The following is a 17,686-nucleotide window of genomic DNA, read 5'->3' as shown; positions in this document are numbered from 1 at the left end:
ACACACACACACACACACACACACACACACACACACACACACACACACACACACACACACACACACACAGTACACACAATGTTTTTTATTTTATTTTTTTAAACCACCTATAGGGATAAATGAAACAACACCTTCTCCAGATACAGACTGCCCATAATAGCTGAGACAAAACAGTATTTAGCCAGCTTTTTTGCATGTGTCTTTTGCAATCCACCCAATTGCAGACCCCTGAGTTCATGGACATGGCCCAGACTTCCAAATACAAGGACAATAAGCTGACAGTTATATCCCAAGGCCATAATACCTTCCACCAAAAGCTGATATTTCATACGTTTGGATGTAAAACAAGTGTCCATATATAAATCAAATGGGCAGCCTATTTCAAAGATAGTGCCAGGTTTTCTAATTTCATTGATGAACACAATATCTGTGGTATTTGGAATATCTTGTAGTGAATTGGCATGTGTGTCATTGTGATCAAACCAGTCTATTTTTATTTTTACACACACACACACAGTAGCCCTTTTCTCACCACACACACACACACACACACACACACACACACACACACACACACACACACACACACACACACACACACACACACACACACACACACACACACACACATGAGACACAGACAGGTTTCTGATCTGCCCACAGCCCTCCTATGAGACACAGACTGGTTTCTGATCTGCCCACAGCCCTCCTATGAGACACAGACTGGTTTCTGATCTGCCCACAGCCCTCCTATGAGACACAGACCGAGTAGAAAAAAATTGTGCTATTTTATCATGATCTTTAGTGAGGACCAACTATATGAAGATAAGTTGAAAAGTGGTGAAGTGTTCTTTTAAATAATGCTTCTATTCTAGCGTGATAAAAGGTGGAATATTGAGAATACAATGAATATTGAGAATGCTGTGTTTTAATTATCAATAATATGACAGGGGTGGAAATACCAAGGAGAGCGAGTAACATACCATGGTCTGTGGGTTCCTGCTGTTCAGCAGAGTTGAGGTTGATAGAGTTCATCTTCAGCTGAAGTCTGGAGTCCACAGTCAGATCTGATCAGAAACGGTTGATATCCTGGAGCAGTTGTGGAGAACTGATGTACCCGGAAACAGGGGAGAATATATGAAACAATACGCAGACGTCTTCTCTCATTCAAAGCTTTGTATTGAATCAGTTGTGGTCCACAACTGATTCAACTGGCCCGAGTTACACCGACGCCTGCAGCTGAGTGTGCTGCTGTGAGTGTCAGTGTTGCTACAGACAGTACAGTCAGTCAGTCAGTCAGTCACAGTGCTCGCTGCAGGGTCCGGAAGCGCCACTGAACCGTGAACCGTGAATCGACTCAGTGAATCGAATCATTGCCATGATCGTGAACCGAATCGCTCACACACTGAAATGATCCGTTTGGCAGATCACTATTTAAGTTGTGGAGAACTGACACAGACCCACCAACTCTCCTCATACTAGAGAGAGGTGGAACCATCTCTCAACCAATCACAACCTCACAAACCCCTCCCTCCTCCTCCCTGGCATGGAGTCTGTGCAACCTACTATAGAAAGAAACTGGTGAGATTGCTTTGTAAGCTTCATATTTAACATAATATGAATCTAGTCCAAAGCAAAAGTAAAAAGTTTGCTTTGGATGAATGAATCGGTTATTTGATGGAGGAAGTAACTAGAATAAAGTTTTCAAATTATTGTAGTGAAGTAAAAGTAAAAATGTTGTCTCTGAGATGTAGTGGAGTAGAAGTAAAAGTACTGAAAATGTGACACTCAACTTAAGTAAGGTACAAATACCTCTAAACTGTACTGAGGTATACATACAGTACTTCAGTAAATGTACTTAGTTATACTTTCCACCATGGCCCACACAACTCTGATGAATTGAACATGGTGGACCCTGTTGTAAAAGTGTAATTTATCAGTGTGTCGTCCACAGTAACAGTCTTTCACACACACACACACACACACACACACACACACACACACACACACACACACACACACACACACACACACACACACACACACACACACACACACACACACACACAGTACACACGATGTTTTTTTGTTTTTTTTAAACCACCTATAGGGATAGATGAAACAACACCTTCTCCAGATACAGACTGCCCATAATAGCTGAGACAAAACAGTATTCAGCCAGCTTTTTTGCATGTGTCTTTTGCAATCCACCCAATTGCAGACCCCTGAGTTCATGGACATGGCCCAGACTTCCAAATACAAGGACAATAAGCTGACAGTTATATCCCAAGGCCATAATACCTTCCACCAAAAGCTGATATTTCATACGTTTGGATGTAAAACAAGTGTCCATATATAAATCAAATGGGCAGCCTATTTCAAAGATAGTGCCAGGTTTTCTAATTTCATTGATGAACACAATATCTGTGGTATTTGGAATATCTTGTAGTGAATTGGCATGTGTGTCATTGTGATCAAACCAGTCTAACCAGTCACACACACACACACACACACACACACACACACACACACACACACACACACACACACACACACACACACACACACACACACACACACACACACACACACAGTAGCCCTTTTCTCACCACACACACAGTAGCCCCCCCCCCCCCCCCCCTCTTGAGCTGAGCTTTAAAAATGTCTACAGAGGCTGCCTGACGAAGGTACAGAGGGAGCTTGTTCCATGCCGATGGCCCGTAGAAGCAAAAAGCTGCTTCCCCGTATTTTTTAGTTGCCATTTTTTTAGGCAAAGCGAGCAGGCCAGCAGTGGAAGACCTTAGCGGGCGGTTTGGGACATATTTAGGCAAGCAGTCTGTTAGTAAACACTTCCACACTGAAGGGAACAACACCATGATGGGCTGTTAGTAAACACTTCCACACTGAAGGGAACAACACGATGGGCTGTTAGTAAACACTTCCACACTGAAGAGAACAACACGATGGGCTGTTAGTAAACACTTCCACACTGAAGAGAACAACAATACGATGGGCTGTTAGTAAACACTTCCACACTGAAGGGAACAACACCATGATGGGCTGTTAGTAAACACTTCCACACTGAAGGGAACAACACCATGATGGGCTGTTAGTAAACACTTCCACACTGAAGGGAACAACACCATGATGGGCTGTTAGTAAACACTTCCACACTGAAGAGAACAACACCACGATGGGCTGTTAGTAAACACTTCCACACTGAAGGGAACAACACCATGATGGGCTGTTAGTAAACACTTCCACACTGAAGAGAACAACACCATGATGGGCTGTTAGTAAACACTTCCACACTGAAGGGAACAACACCATGATGGGCTGTTAGTAAACACTTCCACACTGAAGAGAACAACACCATGATGGGCTGTTAGTAAACACTTCCACACTGAAGGGAACAACACCATGATGGGCTGTTAGTAAACACTTCCACACTGAAGGGAACAACACCATGATGGGCTGTTAGTAAACACTTCCACACTGAAGAGAACAACACCACGATGGGCTGTTAGTAAACACTTCCACACTGAAGGGAACAACACCACGATGGGCTGTTAGTAAACACTTCCACACTGAAGGGAACAACACCATGATGGGCTGTTAGTAAACACTTCCACACTGAAGAGAACAACACCACGATGGGCTGTTAGTAAACACTTCCACACTGAAGGGAACAACACCACGATGGGCTGTTAGTAAACACTTCCACACTGAAGGGAACAACACCACGATGGGCTGTTAGTAAACACTTCCACACTGAAGGGAACAACACCACGATGGGCTGTTAGTAAACACTTCCACACTGAAGAGAACAACACCATGATGGGCTGTTAGTAAACACTTCCACACTGAAGAGAACACCATGATGGGCTGTTAGTAAACACTTCCACACTGAAGAGAACAACACCACGATGGGCTGTTAGTAAACACTTCCACACTGAAGGGAACAACACGATGGGCTGTTAGTAAACACTTCCACACTGAAGAGAACAACACCACGATGGGCTGTTAGTAAACACTTCCACACTGAAGAGAACAACAGGATGATGGGCTGTTAGTAAACACTTCCACACTGAAGAGAACAACACCACGATGGGCTGTTAGTAAACACTTCCACACTGAAGAGAACACCACGATGGGCTGTTAGTAAACACTTCCACACTGAAGAGAACAACACCACGATGGGCTGTTAGTAAACACTTCCACACTGAAGAGAACAACACGATGGGCTGTTAGTAAACACTTCCACACTGAAGAGAACAACACGATGGGCTGTTAGTAAACACTTCCACACTGAAGAGAACAACAACACGATGGGCTGTTAGTAAACACTTCCACACTGAAGGGAACAACACCACGATGGGCTGTTAGTAAACACTTCCACACTGAAGGGAACAACACGATGGGCTGTTAGTAAACACTTCCACACTGAAGGGAACAACAGGATGGGCTGTTAGTAAACACTTCCACACTGAAGGGAACAACACCACGATGGGCTGTTAGTAAACACTTCCACACTGAAGGGAACAACAGGATGGGCTGTTAGTAAACACTTCCACACTGAAGGGAACAACACCACGATGGGCTGTTAGTAAACACTTCCACACTGAAGAGAACAACAGGATGATGGGCTGTTAGTAAACACTTCCACACTGAAGAGAACACCACGATGGGCTGTTAGTAAACACTTCCACACTGAAGAGAACAACACCACGATGGGCTGTTAGTAAACACTTCCACACTGAAGGGAACAACACGATGGGCTGTTAGTAAACACTTCCACACTGAAGGGAACAACACGATGGGCTGTTAGTAAACACTTCCACAATGAAGAGAACAACACCACGATGGGCTGTTAGTAAACACTTCCACACTGAAGAGAACACCACGATGGGCTGTTAGTAAACACTTCCCCACTGAAGAGAACAACACGATGGGCTGTTAGTAAACACTTCCACACTGAAGAGAACAACACGATGGGCTGTTAGTAAACACTTCCACACTGAAGAGAACAACAACACGATGGGCTGTTAGTAAACACTTCCACACTGAAGGGAACAACACCACGATGGGCTGTTAGTAAACACTTCCACACTGAAGGGAACAACACGATGGGCTGTTAGTAAACACTTCCACACTGAAGGGAACAACAGGATGGGCTGTTAGTAAACACTTCCACACTGAAGGGAACAACACCACGATGGGCTGTTAGTAAACACTTCCACACTGAAGGGAACAACACCACGATGGGCTGTTAGTAAACACTTCCACACTGAAGGGAACAACACCATGATGGGCTGTTAGTAAACACTTCCACACTGAAGGGAACAAACAACACGATGGGCTGTTAGTAAACACTTCCACACTGAAGGGAACAACACCATGATGGGCTGTTAGTAAACACTTCCACACTGAAGGGAACAACAGGATGGGCTGTTAGTAAACACTTCCACACTGAAGGGAACAACACCATGATGGGCTGTTAGTAAACACTTCCACACTGAAGAGAACAACAGGATGGGCTGTTAGTAAACACTTCCACACTGAAGAGAACAACACGATGGGCTGTTAGTAAACACTTCCACACTGAAGGGAACAACAATACGATGGGCTGTTAGTAAACACTTCCACACTGAAGGGAACAACACCATGATGGGCTGTTAGTAAACACTTCCACACTGAAGGGAACAACACCATGATGGGCTGTTAGTAAACACTTCCACACTGAAGGGAACAACACCATGATGGGCTGTTAGTAAACACTTCCACACTGAAGGGAACAACACCACGATGGGCTGTTAGTAAACACTTCCACACTGAAGAGAACAACACCACGATGGGCTGTTAGTAAACACTTCCACACTGAAGGGAACAACACCATGATGGGCTGTTAGTAAACACTTCCACACTGAAGAGAACAACAACACGATGGGCTGTTAGTAAACACTTCCACACTGAAGGGAACAACAATACGATGGGCTGTTAGTAAACACTTCCACACTGAAGGGAACAACAGGATGATGGGCTGTTAGTAAACACTTCCACACTGAAGGGAACAACACCATGATGGGCTGTTAGTAAACACTTCCACACTGAAGGGAACAACACCATGATGGGCTGTTAGTAAACACTTCCCCACTGAAGGGAACAACAGGATGGGCTGTTAGTAAACACTTCCACACTGAAGGGAACAACACCACGATGGGCTGTTAGTAAACACTTCCACACTGAAGAGAACAACAGGATGGGCTGTTAGTAAACACTTCCACACTGAAGGGAACAACACCACGATGGGCTGTTAGTAAACACTTCCCCACTGAAGGGAACAACACCATGATGGGCTGTTAGTAAACACTTCCACACTGAAGAGAACAACAGGATGGGCTGTTAGTAAACACTTCCACACTGAAGAGAACAACACGATGGGCTGTTAGTAAACACTTCCACACTGAAGAGAACAACAGGATGGGCTGTTAGTAAACACTTCCACACTGAAGAGAACAACAGGATGGGCTGTTAGTAAACACTTCCACACTGAAGAGAACAACACCACGATGGGCTGTTAGTAAACACTTCCACACTGAAGAGAACAACACCATGATGGGCTGTTAGTAAACACTTCCACACTGAAGAGAACAACACCATGATGGGCTGTTAGTAAACACTTCCACACTGAAGAGAACAACACCACGATGGGCTGTTAGTAAACACTTCCACACTGAAGAGAACAACAGGATGATGGGCTGTTAGTAAACACTTCCACACTGAAGAGAACAACACCACGATGGGCTGTTAGTAAACACTTCCACACTGAAGAGAACAACAGGATGATGGGCTGTTAGTAAACACTTCCACACTGAAGGGAACAACACCACGATGGGCTGTTAGTAAACACTTCCACACTGAAGAGAACAACAGGATGATGGGCTGTTAGTAAACACTTCCACACTGAAGAGAACAACACCACGATGGGCTGTTAGTAAACACTTCCACACTGAAGGGAACAACAACACGAGGGGCTGTTAGTACGGCTGGAGTCATTCTCTCTCTGTGTGTGTGTGTGTGTGTGTGTGTGTGTGTGTGTGTGTGTGTGTGTGTGTGTGTGTGTGTGTGTGTGTGTGTGTGTGTGTGTGTGTGTGTGTGTGTGTGTGTGTGTGTGTGTGTGTGCGTGCAGTTGCAGAACCTGGGCTGTTATTCGGTCAGTAAGTTGGAGCTGAGGATCCTCCTCCCGTCGGTGGCCGCCGGAGGGCGAGTGTTCATGAACGTCACCGAGGTCTTCTCCTACAACGTGAGTACATTAACCCCATTCTGACCTGAGATCAGATTCTAAAAAATGTCTTCTACGGTTAACCAGTACATTATACTTAGAACATCCATCCATCCATCGATCTTCAACCGCTTATCCGTAGTCGGGTCGCGGGGGGCAACAGCTCCACCATGCAGAGAGCTCCAGACTTCCCTCTCCACTCATGGATTGCAGAATTCCTACAATGACCACAATGATTTGGTGCACCGCTCCTCCTTGGCGGAGAGGAGGGGGGACATATCTAACCTGAGTTCACAAGTTCCCTCCTCCTGTTGTAGTCTTGTTATAGGTTGTGTTTACATTTGCGCTGCTGTGGCACAGCTTCAATATGTCATGAGTCTCGCGTTGATCCCGCCTCTAGCGGCCGCATACGGCTGCACATCACTCCGGTCTGATTTGGTTCCGGACCAATAACTACAGCTTACTACTGACCTGAGATCAGATTCATACGAGGTTTCCACTGGACACACACTGGTCTGATTAACCCATTCTGACCTGAGATCAGATTCTAAAAATGTCAGTCGCTCTTCGATTTTTCAAAAATAGCAGACCTACAAGCTCATATCGCGCCACTCGGTGGCGCGATATGAGCTTGTAGATCTGCTATTTTTAAATAGCTCAAGCATAACATGATGCCGACACCAAAATGGGTGCCCGGTCAGAATGGGTTAAAAAAAGAAAATAATACATAAACTCCAGGCCTGACCAAACAGTTTTTTTTTTGGGACACCCAACAGAGACGTCATTTATAAGGTTGTATCTCATACCTAGAACACGTCCATTTAGCCGAAGATGGATGGATGGATGGATGGATGGATTGACAGACGGACGGATGGATGGATGGCTTGAGGTGCATTTGTTTTGGGCTGGGGAGTGCATGCTGCCTCCATGTAACCCTGTTGCCCCCCCTGCAGGTTACTGGGGTGAACTGCAGCATTGTGAGTGACCCGGCTCAGCTGAAGAGCAGACAGAGAGACGTACGCCTGCTCCACCCGGAGGACATGATGCACACTGACACGCTGGTGAGATGCGCACGCGCACGCGCACGCACACACACACACTGACACACTGGTGAGACATGTGTCGTGCCGTCTGGGACTGGACCCCCCCCCCCCCCCTCTCGCTCTCTCACTATACGCACGCAGCCACGCACTGTTCTTTTGGGCATGGAGGCACAGCGCTGAGCGCACTGATATAACAGACAGCAGCGCAAAATGTTTACAAGTTTATCGAGATGAAAGTCCCTACTCCCCAGTCCCCACACAGTGACAGCACTCCATGTTTACGGCACGCACAGACAGACAGACAGACAGAATATTCTGTAGGCTATAATCAGTGTTGTAACTAACGCCCTTACATCACCTTACGTTACCTAACGAAACTACTTTTTGCAATAACTTGTAACCTAAACCTAACACTTTACATTTCCCCATTCCATAACGGCGTTATAGTTATTGTGCGTGTGCTACCCACGTTATGGCGTTATTATTATGTCAACTTATGTGATCCAAGTGAAAAGTCTGGTCTCTGTGCTGACTGCTGAGAGAGCGCTCTCTGTGTTGTACAGACTGTGTTGACAGTTTCGTTTGTGCTCTCATACTATAGCCTCTGAGCCCACATGGCTTCTCTCACCCTAACATGAACAAAGCACGTCGCAGAAGAGGTTAATGATCGGCTAACGTAGGGCCAGATTTTAGGGTAAGCCAATCGGAGACAGTTTGACAGAGTAGGGCGGGTCTTACTCTTTGTCTGTGATAAACACAGAGTCGCGTCACAGACACATAAACCCTTGTAACGCATACACATAAAACGCCGGTTGAACGAACATTATTACCACACGCTACAATGGCAAATGCGGATAACAGCGAGTGATGCTTTGTGGGTTGGAAATACAAGCATTATTTTGAGTACTTGCGGGTAAAGGACGACAAAAACATGAGGTGCAAATCTAAGAAAGCATCTTAAATCAGTCCATGAGGCTCCCTCACATGGACCAATGTGCACCACCAAAACAGACAAAGATCGATTTTAAATCGCCACAGCAGCATGTCATCAAGAGTCAACTTGACAAAATGATTGCTAGGTAGCCTATGTTGTTGAGGAAATGCTTCCCCTCTCAACGGTGGAGCCTGTTCCTTTCAGAGCACTGGTCAGCAAAATACCAGTGAAAGCAGGGCCAATGTGCAGAAATACATTTTCCAAATACCTGAAAAGTGAATACCGGTATTCTAAAATGGAAGATGAGCTCAAACATACATTTGATGAATTAGAATATATCTCTACCACTGCAGATATATGGACTCATTTTGTATTTGATTATTATAAAAAAAAAACTTGAAGACCACGTCTATCCACGGTAACGGGACATCTTTGCGCTGCGTAAAATATGCCTTGTCCGTCTCCAACGGTGTTCAGCTCCTCACCCGCCACATTGTTTGCTTCATTTCCTTTATTTACTGCGGATTGCATTCACACCTGCACCGAATCGTAATCAAGTGCGAAGCGAAGCGAAACCCCCGTTTTTGCTCGGAGTAGAATTGATACGCATTAGGATTCGAATGAGCCTTCAAACCTGCCAAACGAAGTGCACTTTCTGAAAATGTGCAGCAGGATTCGTTTTAATCGCAGCAAAGCTCTCTGGTGTGAATGTGACCTAAGACTGTCTTGTTTTCTATTAATTGGCAGAGGTGTTGTTGAGGGGCGCTAGCCCCTCCTATATGAGTTTCAATATTTGCCTTTGAAAATTTGGTAAAATGTCTGCCAAATATGACGTAAATTTGTGTATAATGACGTTTGGTGCGTGGTCATGGCTGCCAGTTCCCACCTGATGTCGTTTGGGAGTTCTGATTGGTCCAGAACATACTGAATGACTGCTAGCTTACATAACGTCTTAAGACTAGGACTCAAGTCTAAGATGAACAGCTCATCAGAGAGAGGGTGGGGGGCTCCTTTCTTTCCTCCAAAGAGGATGATACGGTCTCCCACAATGCAACAGCACATTTTATACACTGAACATGGAACTTTCCCCTTGGGCTCAACCTTCTTCCAGGAGAAGCTCTCTGGGATGAATTTCCACAAAGAATTGATAGTTGAATTCCAGTAGAAGCCACCAAATATGTACAACTCTCCCTTGTAGGCAAAGGCTGAATGACCACAGCGTCTTTCTGGAAAAAGATGTGCAGACGGTGTGCTCATCCAAAAGTTGGTCTGTGTGTCAAACACTCTGGTGCTGTGGTCGTTGTAGACCACATCCTCGTAGCCCCCAAATACAAACATCTTTGTCCCGATGATTGTGGCAGAGTGATTGCATGAAACAGGTGGCAGTGTTCCTCTGGCATTAATTAAAGACCATTCCATTGTAGTGGTGTCCAACTTGTACATGTCATTAGTACATATAGTATGCAGGGTATATCCTCCATGGATAAACATGACCTTCCCCAAAACACAGGCTGAGTGGTTTCTCCTCCCCTCTGGAACAGTCCCGGAAACCCTGGGTTTGAACCATCTGTGGGCGTCAACATCAAATGCATAAAGTACATTGTAGTAAGGAAACCCTCCCCAGATGTAGACTGTATCTTCTATGAGCACAGCTGTGTGCGACGAGCACATGGATGGAACCTCCAGGTGACGTTCTCCTCTTCCAGGAGGTAACTTCTTCCAGCGTAAAGACACTGTGTTGAAGACATGGACATCCATCTGATCCATGTTGTTGTCGGGATATCCATAAGAATATCCTCCAAAGGAATACAGTTTGTTCCCCACTGCTACAGCAGCACAATTGACTTGCTTTAGTCCTCCTACTTTGGAAACACTCCAAGACAACATCTGTCTGTCTGTCTGTCTGTCTGTCTGTCTGTCTGTCTGTCTGTCTGTCTGTCTGTCTGTCTGTCTGTCTGTCTGTCTGTCGATCTCTTCTCTCTCTCAACGTCTACAGCCATTTTCAATCGTCTTATATCTTAGTGAAAGCACACGCGACACAAACTGTTGCCATGTATGCCTCAACAACGCCAATTTGTGCAGCTGTCTTCATCTGCACCCTTTGACTCGGGCGTTATTTATTACTTCAAACGGCTACCTTTCGGCATAGCTTCCGTCCAAATGAAATGAACTGAAATCCCTCAACTTTCCTAAGACTACTACAGAGAGTGTGAATGGAATATTTCTTTCTACAGTAGGCCTCAACTCCTACAATTCCAAGTGCTTGTCGGGGTGGGGGTTAATGCCAGGGCTTTGGGAGGGCACCAAGCTTAATGCCAGGGCTTTAATGAGTGTCTGTCAACGAGGGTCGTTGACAGACACACCTCAGCTCAGCTGACGTGTGTGTCTGTCTGACTGGAGTCACTTGAAAATGACTAAAGCCATGATCAGGTTTACTGTGATTAGGTTAAGCTTACATTTCATATCACAAACACCATATAGGCCCGTATAGTGAAAACTCCTAATAAATTATGAGTCGAGTTTGAATCATTCATGATGAGAATCGCGATTTTCGATTTTTTTTTACACCCCGAGCACATGATGCACACTGACTGACACACACACAAACACACACGCACGCACGCACGCACAGACACACACACACACACACACACACACACACACACACACACACACACACACCTGTGCTTTTATAGGTTATATCGTTTTGGACCGACAGTACAAGGTTTCCACCCGAGTATAGCAGGTTGTGGTGTACAGATGTTTCTTATGATATTGGTGTGTGTGTTTGTCTGCGACTGTGTGCGTGCGTGTGTAGAACTGCAGCAGATCGTGGTGCACGGAGGTGGTGTGTGACGTGCAGGAGCTGCTGAGAGGTCAGACAGCGCTCGTACGCATCAGCCGCAGAGTGCACGACGAGTTCTTCAGGAAGGTGAGATACCACACGCACACACACACACACACACACACACACGTACACACGCACGCACACACGTACATATGCACACACACACGTACGTCTGCACACACACACACACGTACTTACGCACACACACACATACGTATGCACACACACAAACACATGTCAAGTTTTACAACACAGACACACAGACATACTGTATGTACACACACACACACACACACACATGTATGTACGCACGCACGTACGTACGAACGCCCCGCCCAACCTGTTTCGTGTGCGCGCACCATTCACTTCCTTGTGTCCCTTTTATAAAGGGACACTGTGTCCCTACTGTGTACACTAGGGGTGCCCACACTTTTTTTTACTTGAGAGCTACTTTCAAAATTACCTTCTCAACAAGATCTACCCACCGAAAACCATTGTTGAAAATAGTTTAAATATGTACCCAAGGGGGCTTTGGAATAGCGGAGCTGCCATTTGATATAAGACAAATGCACTTGGAATGGGAAATGCAGGGGGAGAAATGGAATAGGTAGGGTTTTTTGTATTTAATTTACAGAAGTTTTTGTGCACAGCAACACTCGTGAAAACAAAATATTGCATTGTGGGTTGAGCTGACATAGGCCCTTTTGATGTCAATCAATCAAGTCACCTTATTTCAAGTGTCAAAAATATATATTTTTATATTTAAATTAAATATTCTTTAGGGCCATGTCATGTGGTCTACCTGTACAGCCTTTGTGATCTACTGGTAGATCGCAATCTACCTTTTGAGCACCCCTGGTGTACACCTTTATAAAGGGTAAACAACAACACCCCTGGTGTACACCTTTATAAAGGGTAAACAAGTGAAATTTGCAGTGACGAAGAAATAAGCAGACAATGGCTGGTCGGCTATTCAAAACATAGCCGATATACAAGCTCATTATTTGATAAAAAAACGGATCTTAATGTGGTTCATTGTGTTCCTCTTCCGTCCAGGCCAAGTACAAGGCAGTGAGGATAGTGGGAACATATCAGCTCGCTGCCCAGGAGTCCAGTGTCATCACCCTGGGCTCAGGCCCCATCGTCAGGGAGGTAGGAATGTTCAAAGACCGACATTACGGCAACGTGTGTGTGTGTGTGTGCGTGTGCGTGTGCGTGTGCGTGTACCTTTTCCAAAGCACAATTTGTAATTCTCCTGTCGTTCTCATTGGTTAAGACGGTGCTGGAGGTGCTGAAGGGACGGTCCATTCCCATCTCTCTGTGGATTCTGATTGGCAGCATCATTGGAGGCCTGCTGCTATTGGCCCTCATCATCTTCATACTCTGGAAGGTAACGTAATGTTACAGTAAACATCCGTAACCATCGGACACTTCTCAAATACCTGGACATTCTATACAGAATTCGGCTTAAAGTATTCCAAGAACAGTGAGCACATTTCCATCTGTCTATAGCAATGTTCGCGATGTGGATTTAAGAACGTCATACAAACATCAATTGTTTGATGTGTCTGCGGGTGTCTCTGTCACCTGCTTCACGGCAATCCAGTGTTCTGGCACACCGTTTGAGAACAGTGTTCTGGCACACCGTTTGAGAACAGTGTTCTGGCACAACGTTTGAGAACAGTGTTCTGGCACAACGTTTGAGAACAGTGTTCTGGCACAACGTTTGAGAACAGTGTTCTGGCACAACGTTTGAGACCAGTGTTCTGGCACAACGTTTGAGAACAGTGTTCTGGCACAACGTTTGAGAACAGTGTTCTGGCACAACGTTTGAGAACAGTGTTCTGGCACAACTTTTGAGAACAGTGTTCTGGCACAACGTTTGAGAACAGTGTTCTGGCACAACGTTTGAGAACAGTGTTCTGGCACACCGTTTGAGAACAGTGTTCTGGCACAACGTTTGAGAACAGTGTTCTGGCACACCGTTTGAGAACAGTGTTCTGGCACACCGTTTGAGAACGACTGGTTTACAGCCAAAGATTCCTATAGGAACACAGGAGCATGCATGCACGCACACACACACACACACACACACACACACACACACACACACACACACACACACACACACACACACACACACACACACACACAATGAAATACCTCAAGTTGAAATGTATTGCTGTACTTCAATATATTTTGATGAGAAATATATTCTTTTGGAATATTTTACATTGGGTAAAATATACCCGTGATTAGTGATGGTTTAGTGTCCGTGGGTTAAATATAGGGCTGAAGTGGTTAGTCATGTATGCTTTGTAATAATAATAAATCTACAAAGTAACCAGTAACTAAAATATCCTCGTGCCTCCTTACGATACTTTTAAAGATCAGGGATAGTAGAATTCCAGATTAAATTGGTCTCAGGATCGCTTCAGAACTATATGAACAATAATTGTGGCCTTTGACACAATATGTCAGCCTTATCAGGAAGTGAATGTCGTTTGTATAACACGGTTAATTAATTTATCCCTCCACCAGCTTGGCTTCTTCATGCGGAAAAACAGACCAGAGGACGCAGACCACGAAGATTAGCCCCTCCTACTGCATCTCCTACTGTTACCGTGACAACACTCGTCTTTCTGTGGTTTGAGGTTTGCGACAACAACAACAACAACAACAACAACCACCACCAGAGAGATGGGAGTCCCGCCCGTAGAAATAAACGCATGGACTGGACCTTTCCGTCTATCTATAGCAATGCTCAGGACACAAAGAGAAGTATAGGGGACTGTGAAGACAGACGTATGGCGCTTAATCTGTCCTTTCTGTGCTTTTATATCTATTAGACTTTTCCGGTTCTTTCTCGACTACAAGAACCGAGTGAACCATGCCGCGTCGTGTAACGGCCCGGCTCTCAGAACCTGTCATTTGGGCCCTGGGCTCAGGAGGTGCTACTAGTGTCAACCCCAATGTTCCATTGAAAGGTATAACAACATACAGGTCAATGGTCCCCAAAGTGGGGTCCGGGGACCCCCAGGGGCCATTGAGGGAGTTCCAGGGGTTACCCCAGCTCGATGATAATTTGGAACCAAATGGACCCTTATGGGTCTGTAACTCTGAGAGTGCACAACTGGAACCAAATTTGGTTCGATTTGTACACTCTGAGTTAAATTAATTGTTATTTTACAATATAAATTGGGGTCCCAGAGATAGAAATGCCATTAAATGGGGGTCCGTAGACTAATTAATGCATGACTTGAAATTAAACGGATTGAGAATCACTCAAAAATCTTCTCTCATGGGGGTCCTTGGCGTATACTTTCTAAAGGTGGTCCGCGGGCTAATTAGTGTCAATTTGGGGGTCCTTGGCACGAAAACGTTTGGGAACCACTGGTGTAGGTTACTTACAACAGCTCTAAATACAGTAGGTTCATCTGAAAGAGCCTTATATGGATCCACCTCTTCTTGGACAAAGTCACCCTGCAGAGACCTGGTCTATAGAATCGGGACCACCACTACAAAGTTAGACATGGGGGTTCACAAATATTAACATGCCAAGGACCCCCGATTATAGCCAGAGCCCCCGGTTATAGCCAGAGCCCCCGGTTATAGCCAGAGCCCCCGGTGCTGCGGCCCCCAACTTTAAAAACCTGTGAGACATTACAACTGTTACAGCCCACACCGGGCACTACGAGTCCTGGAGAAATGCACTAAACATTATTGTTTTCAGGTCGGGATATGTAAATAATAACTTTTTTTTTTTTTTTTTAAGTGTATCAACCAACCTTTGTTGGTTTGACATTCTGTTTGACATTTTCATTCTGTCTTCGACAGTTCTGTTGTTTTTGTATTTGTTGAAATGTAAAGTTAAAACGTTAAAGGGTTTTAATTTTGTGTGTCTGTTTATGTGATTTAAAATAATAAAGCCCCTACTCCAGCGTGTCGTTTGTGGTATACTGTTGATTGGAATTGATCAGGAATGTTTAGTGTGTAGGCCAGTCAAAACGCAAGGGCAATAAGGAAGGAAGGAAGGAAGTTGTTCATCATTTTAACTGTCATTAAAGATTCCTTTTCAGGCAAACATGGCCATTATATAAACTGTGAATGGAGTTTCTAGGTGAAAGTGACTTTTTGACGTACCATAGAGCTGCCATTGAGCCCCATTATAAATGTCTCAAATTTGAAAGCACTTTCTAAAACTACCTTTCAAAGATTCCTTTTCAGGCAAACATGTCCACCGTAAGATGAACCTAAGTAGGCTAGAATGGGGTTCGTAGGTTTAAGTATGTAGCACTAGTAGCATGCCGAAGTTTGTGCTATTGCCATAGAGAATGCATTGGGCGTTTAAGTTAAATAACTCAAACTATAAAACATTTCAAAGTAAAAAAGTTCCAGCATGTGTCTCCACAGTAAGCTGAATAATAAAAAGTGTGAATGGAGTTTCTAGGTGAAAGTGATTTTTGACGTGCCAATGTCTGCCATTGAGCCCCATTGTAAATTTGAAAGCACTATATTTCTAAAACTATGAAACATTTCAAATATTCCTTTTCAGGCAAACATGTCCACCGTAAGATGAACCTAAGTAGGCTAGAATGGGGTTGCTAGGTGTAAGTATGTAGGCTTCTCTGTTGTTAGCAAAACATGCTAATGTTTCTCATCCTCCGCAACACCCATTCTCATACACCGCTATACTTGTAATATGTTGCGGTAGAGAGAACGTCATCATTTTGGACCATGGGCTATAGCCCATATCGTACGGCTTACTATAGAATGCCGTTTTTCATCATTTTTGACCATCCCACTGAGCAATAGCCGGCTATTAGACGTGCGTCTAAATGGGTCTAATAGCCCATATCTTACGGCATTTTTGAGGTTTTGAAAAAAATTCAAAAAACGTTTTTTGAATTTTTTTTTTTTTTCTTATCCTCGTTTTTCATCATTTTTGACAATGGGCTATAGCCCATACCGTACGGCATACTATAGCACGCCGTTTTTCATCATTTTTGTGGATTTGGAAAAAAAAAAGAAAAAACGATGGGTTATAGCCCATCGTTTATTTATTTTATTTATAAAAAAAATATCCTCATTTTTCATAATTTTTGACCATACCGTACGGCATACTATAGCACGCCGCTTTTCATCATTTTTGAGGATTTGAAAAAAGAAAAAAAAACGATAGGTTATAGCCCATAGTTTTTTGAATTATTTTTTGAATTATTTTTTTATCCTTGTTTTTTATCATTTTTGACCATGGGCTATAGCCCATACCGTACGGCATACTATAGCACGCCGTTTTTCATCATTTTTGAGGATTTGAAAAAAATTAAGAAAAAAAAAACGATGGGTTATAGCCCATAGTTTTTTGATTTTTTGAATTATTTTTTATCCTCGTTTTTCATCATTTTTGACAATGGGCTATAGCCCATACCGTACGGCATACTATACGCCGTTTTTCATCATTTTTGAGGATTTGAAAAAAAGGGGAAAAAAACGAAAAAAAACGATGGGTTATATATAGCCCATCGTTTTTTGATTTTTTGATAATTTATTTATCCTCGTTTTTCATCATTTTGGAC

The 17,686-nt window shown here is 44.1% G+C and overlaps 1 protein-coding gene across 1 annotated transcript in view; it reads left to right on the top strand.

The window, feature by feature from the left end:
• itga10 (integrin, alpha 10) overlaps positions 1-16,050 on the top strand; it is a 144,473-nt gene extending 128,423 nt beyond the window's left edge. Inside the window, exons 17-22 of the mRNA XM_083761992.1 lie at positions 7,190-7,303; positions 8,236-8,343; positions 12,078-12,191; positions 13,164-13,259; positions 13,384-13,497; positions 14,649-16,050. Of these exons, the coding sequence (XP_083618118.1) occupies positions 7,190-7,303; positions 8,236-8,343; positions 12,078-12,191; positions 13,164-13,259; positions 13,384-13,497; positions 14,649-14,702 (600 nt within the window). The 3' untranslated portion in view covers positions 14,703-16,050. The remainder of the gene's footprint in view (positions 1-7,189; positions 7,304-8,235; positions 8,344-12,077; positions 12,192-13,163; positions 13,260-13,383; positions 13,498-14,648) is intronic.
• Positions 16,051-17,686: the final 1,636 nt, after the last annotated feature.

Source organism: Protomyctophum parallelum (assembly GCF_964188405.1).
Source record: "Protomyctophum parallelum genome assembly, chromosome: 3".
NCBI classification, from domain to species: Eukaryota; Metazoa; Chordata; class Actinopteri; order Myctophiformes; family Myctophidae; genus Protomyctophum; species Protomyctophum parallelum.
This window is presented reverse-complemented; position numbering and strand designations above follow the sequence as displayed.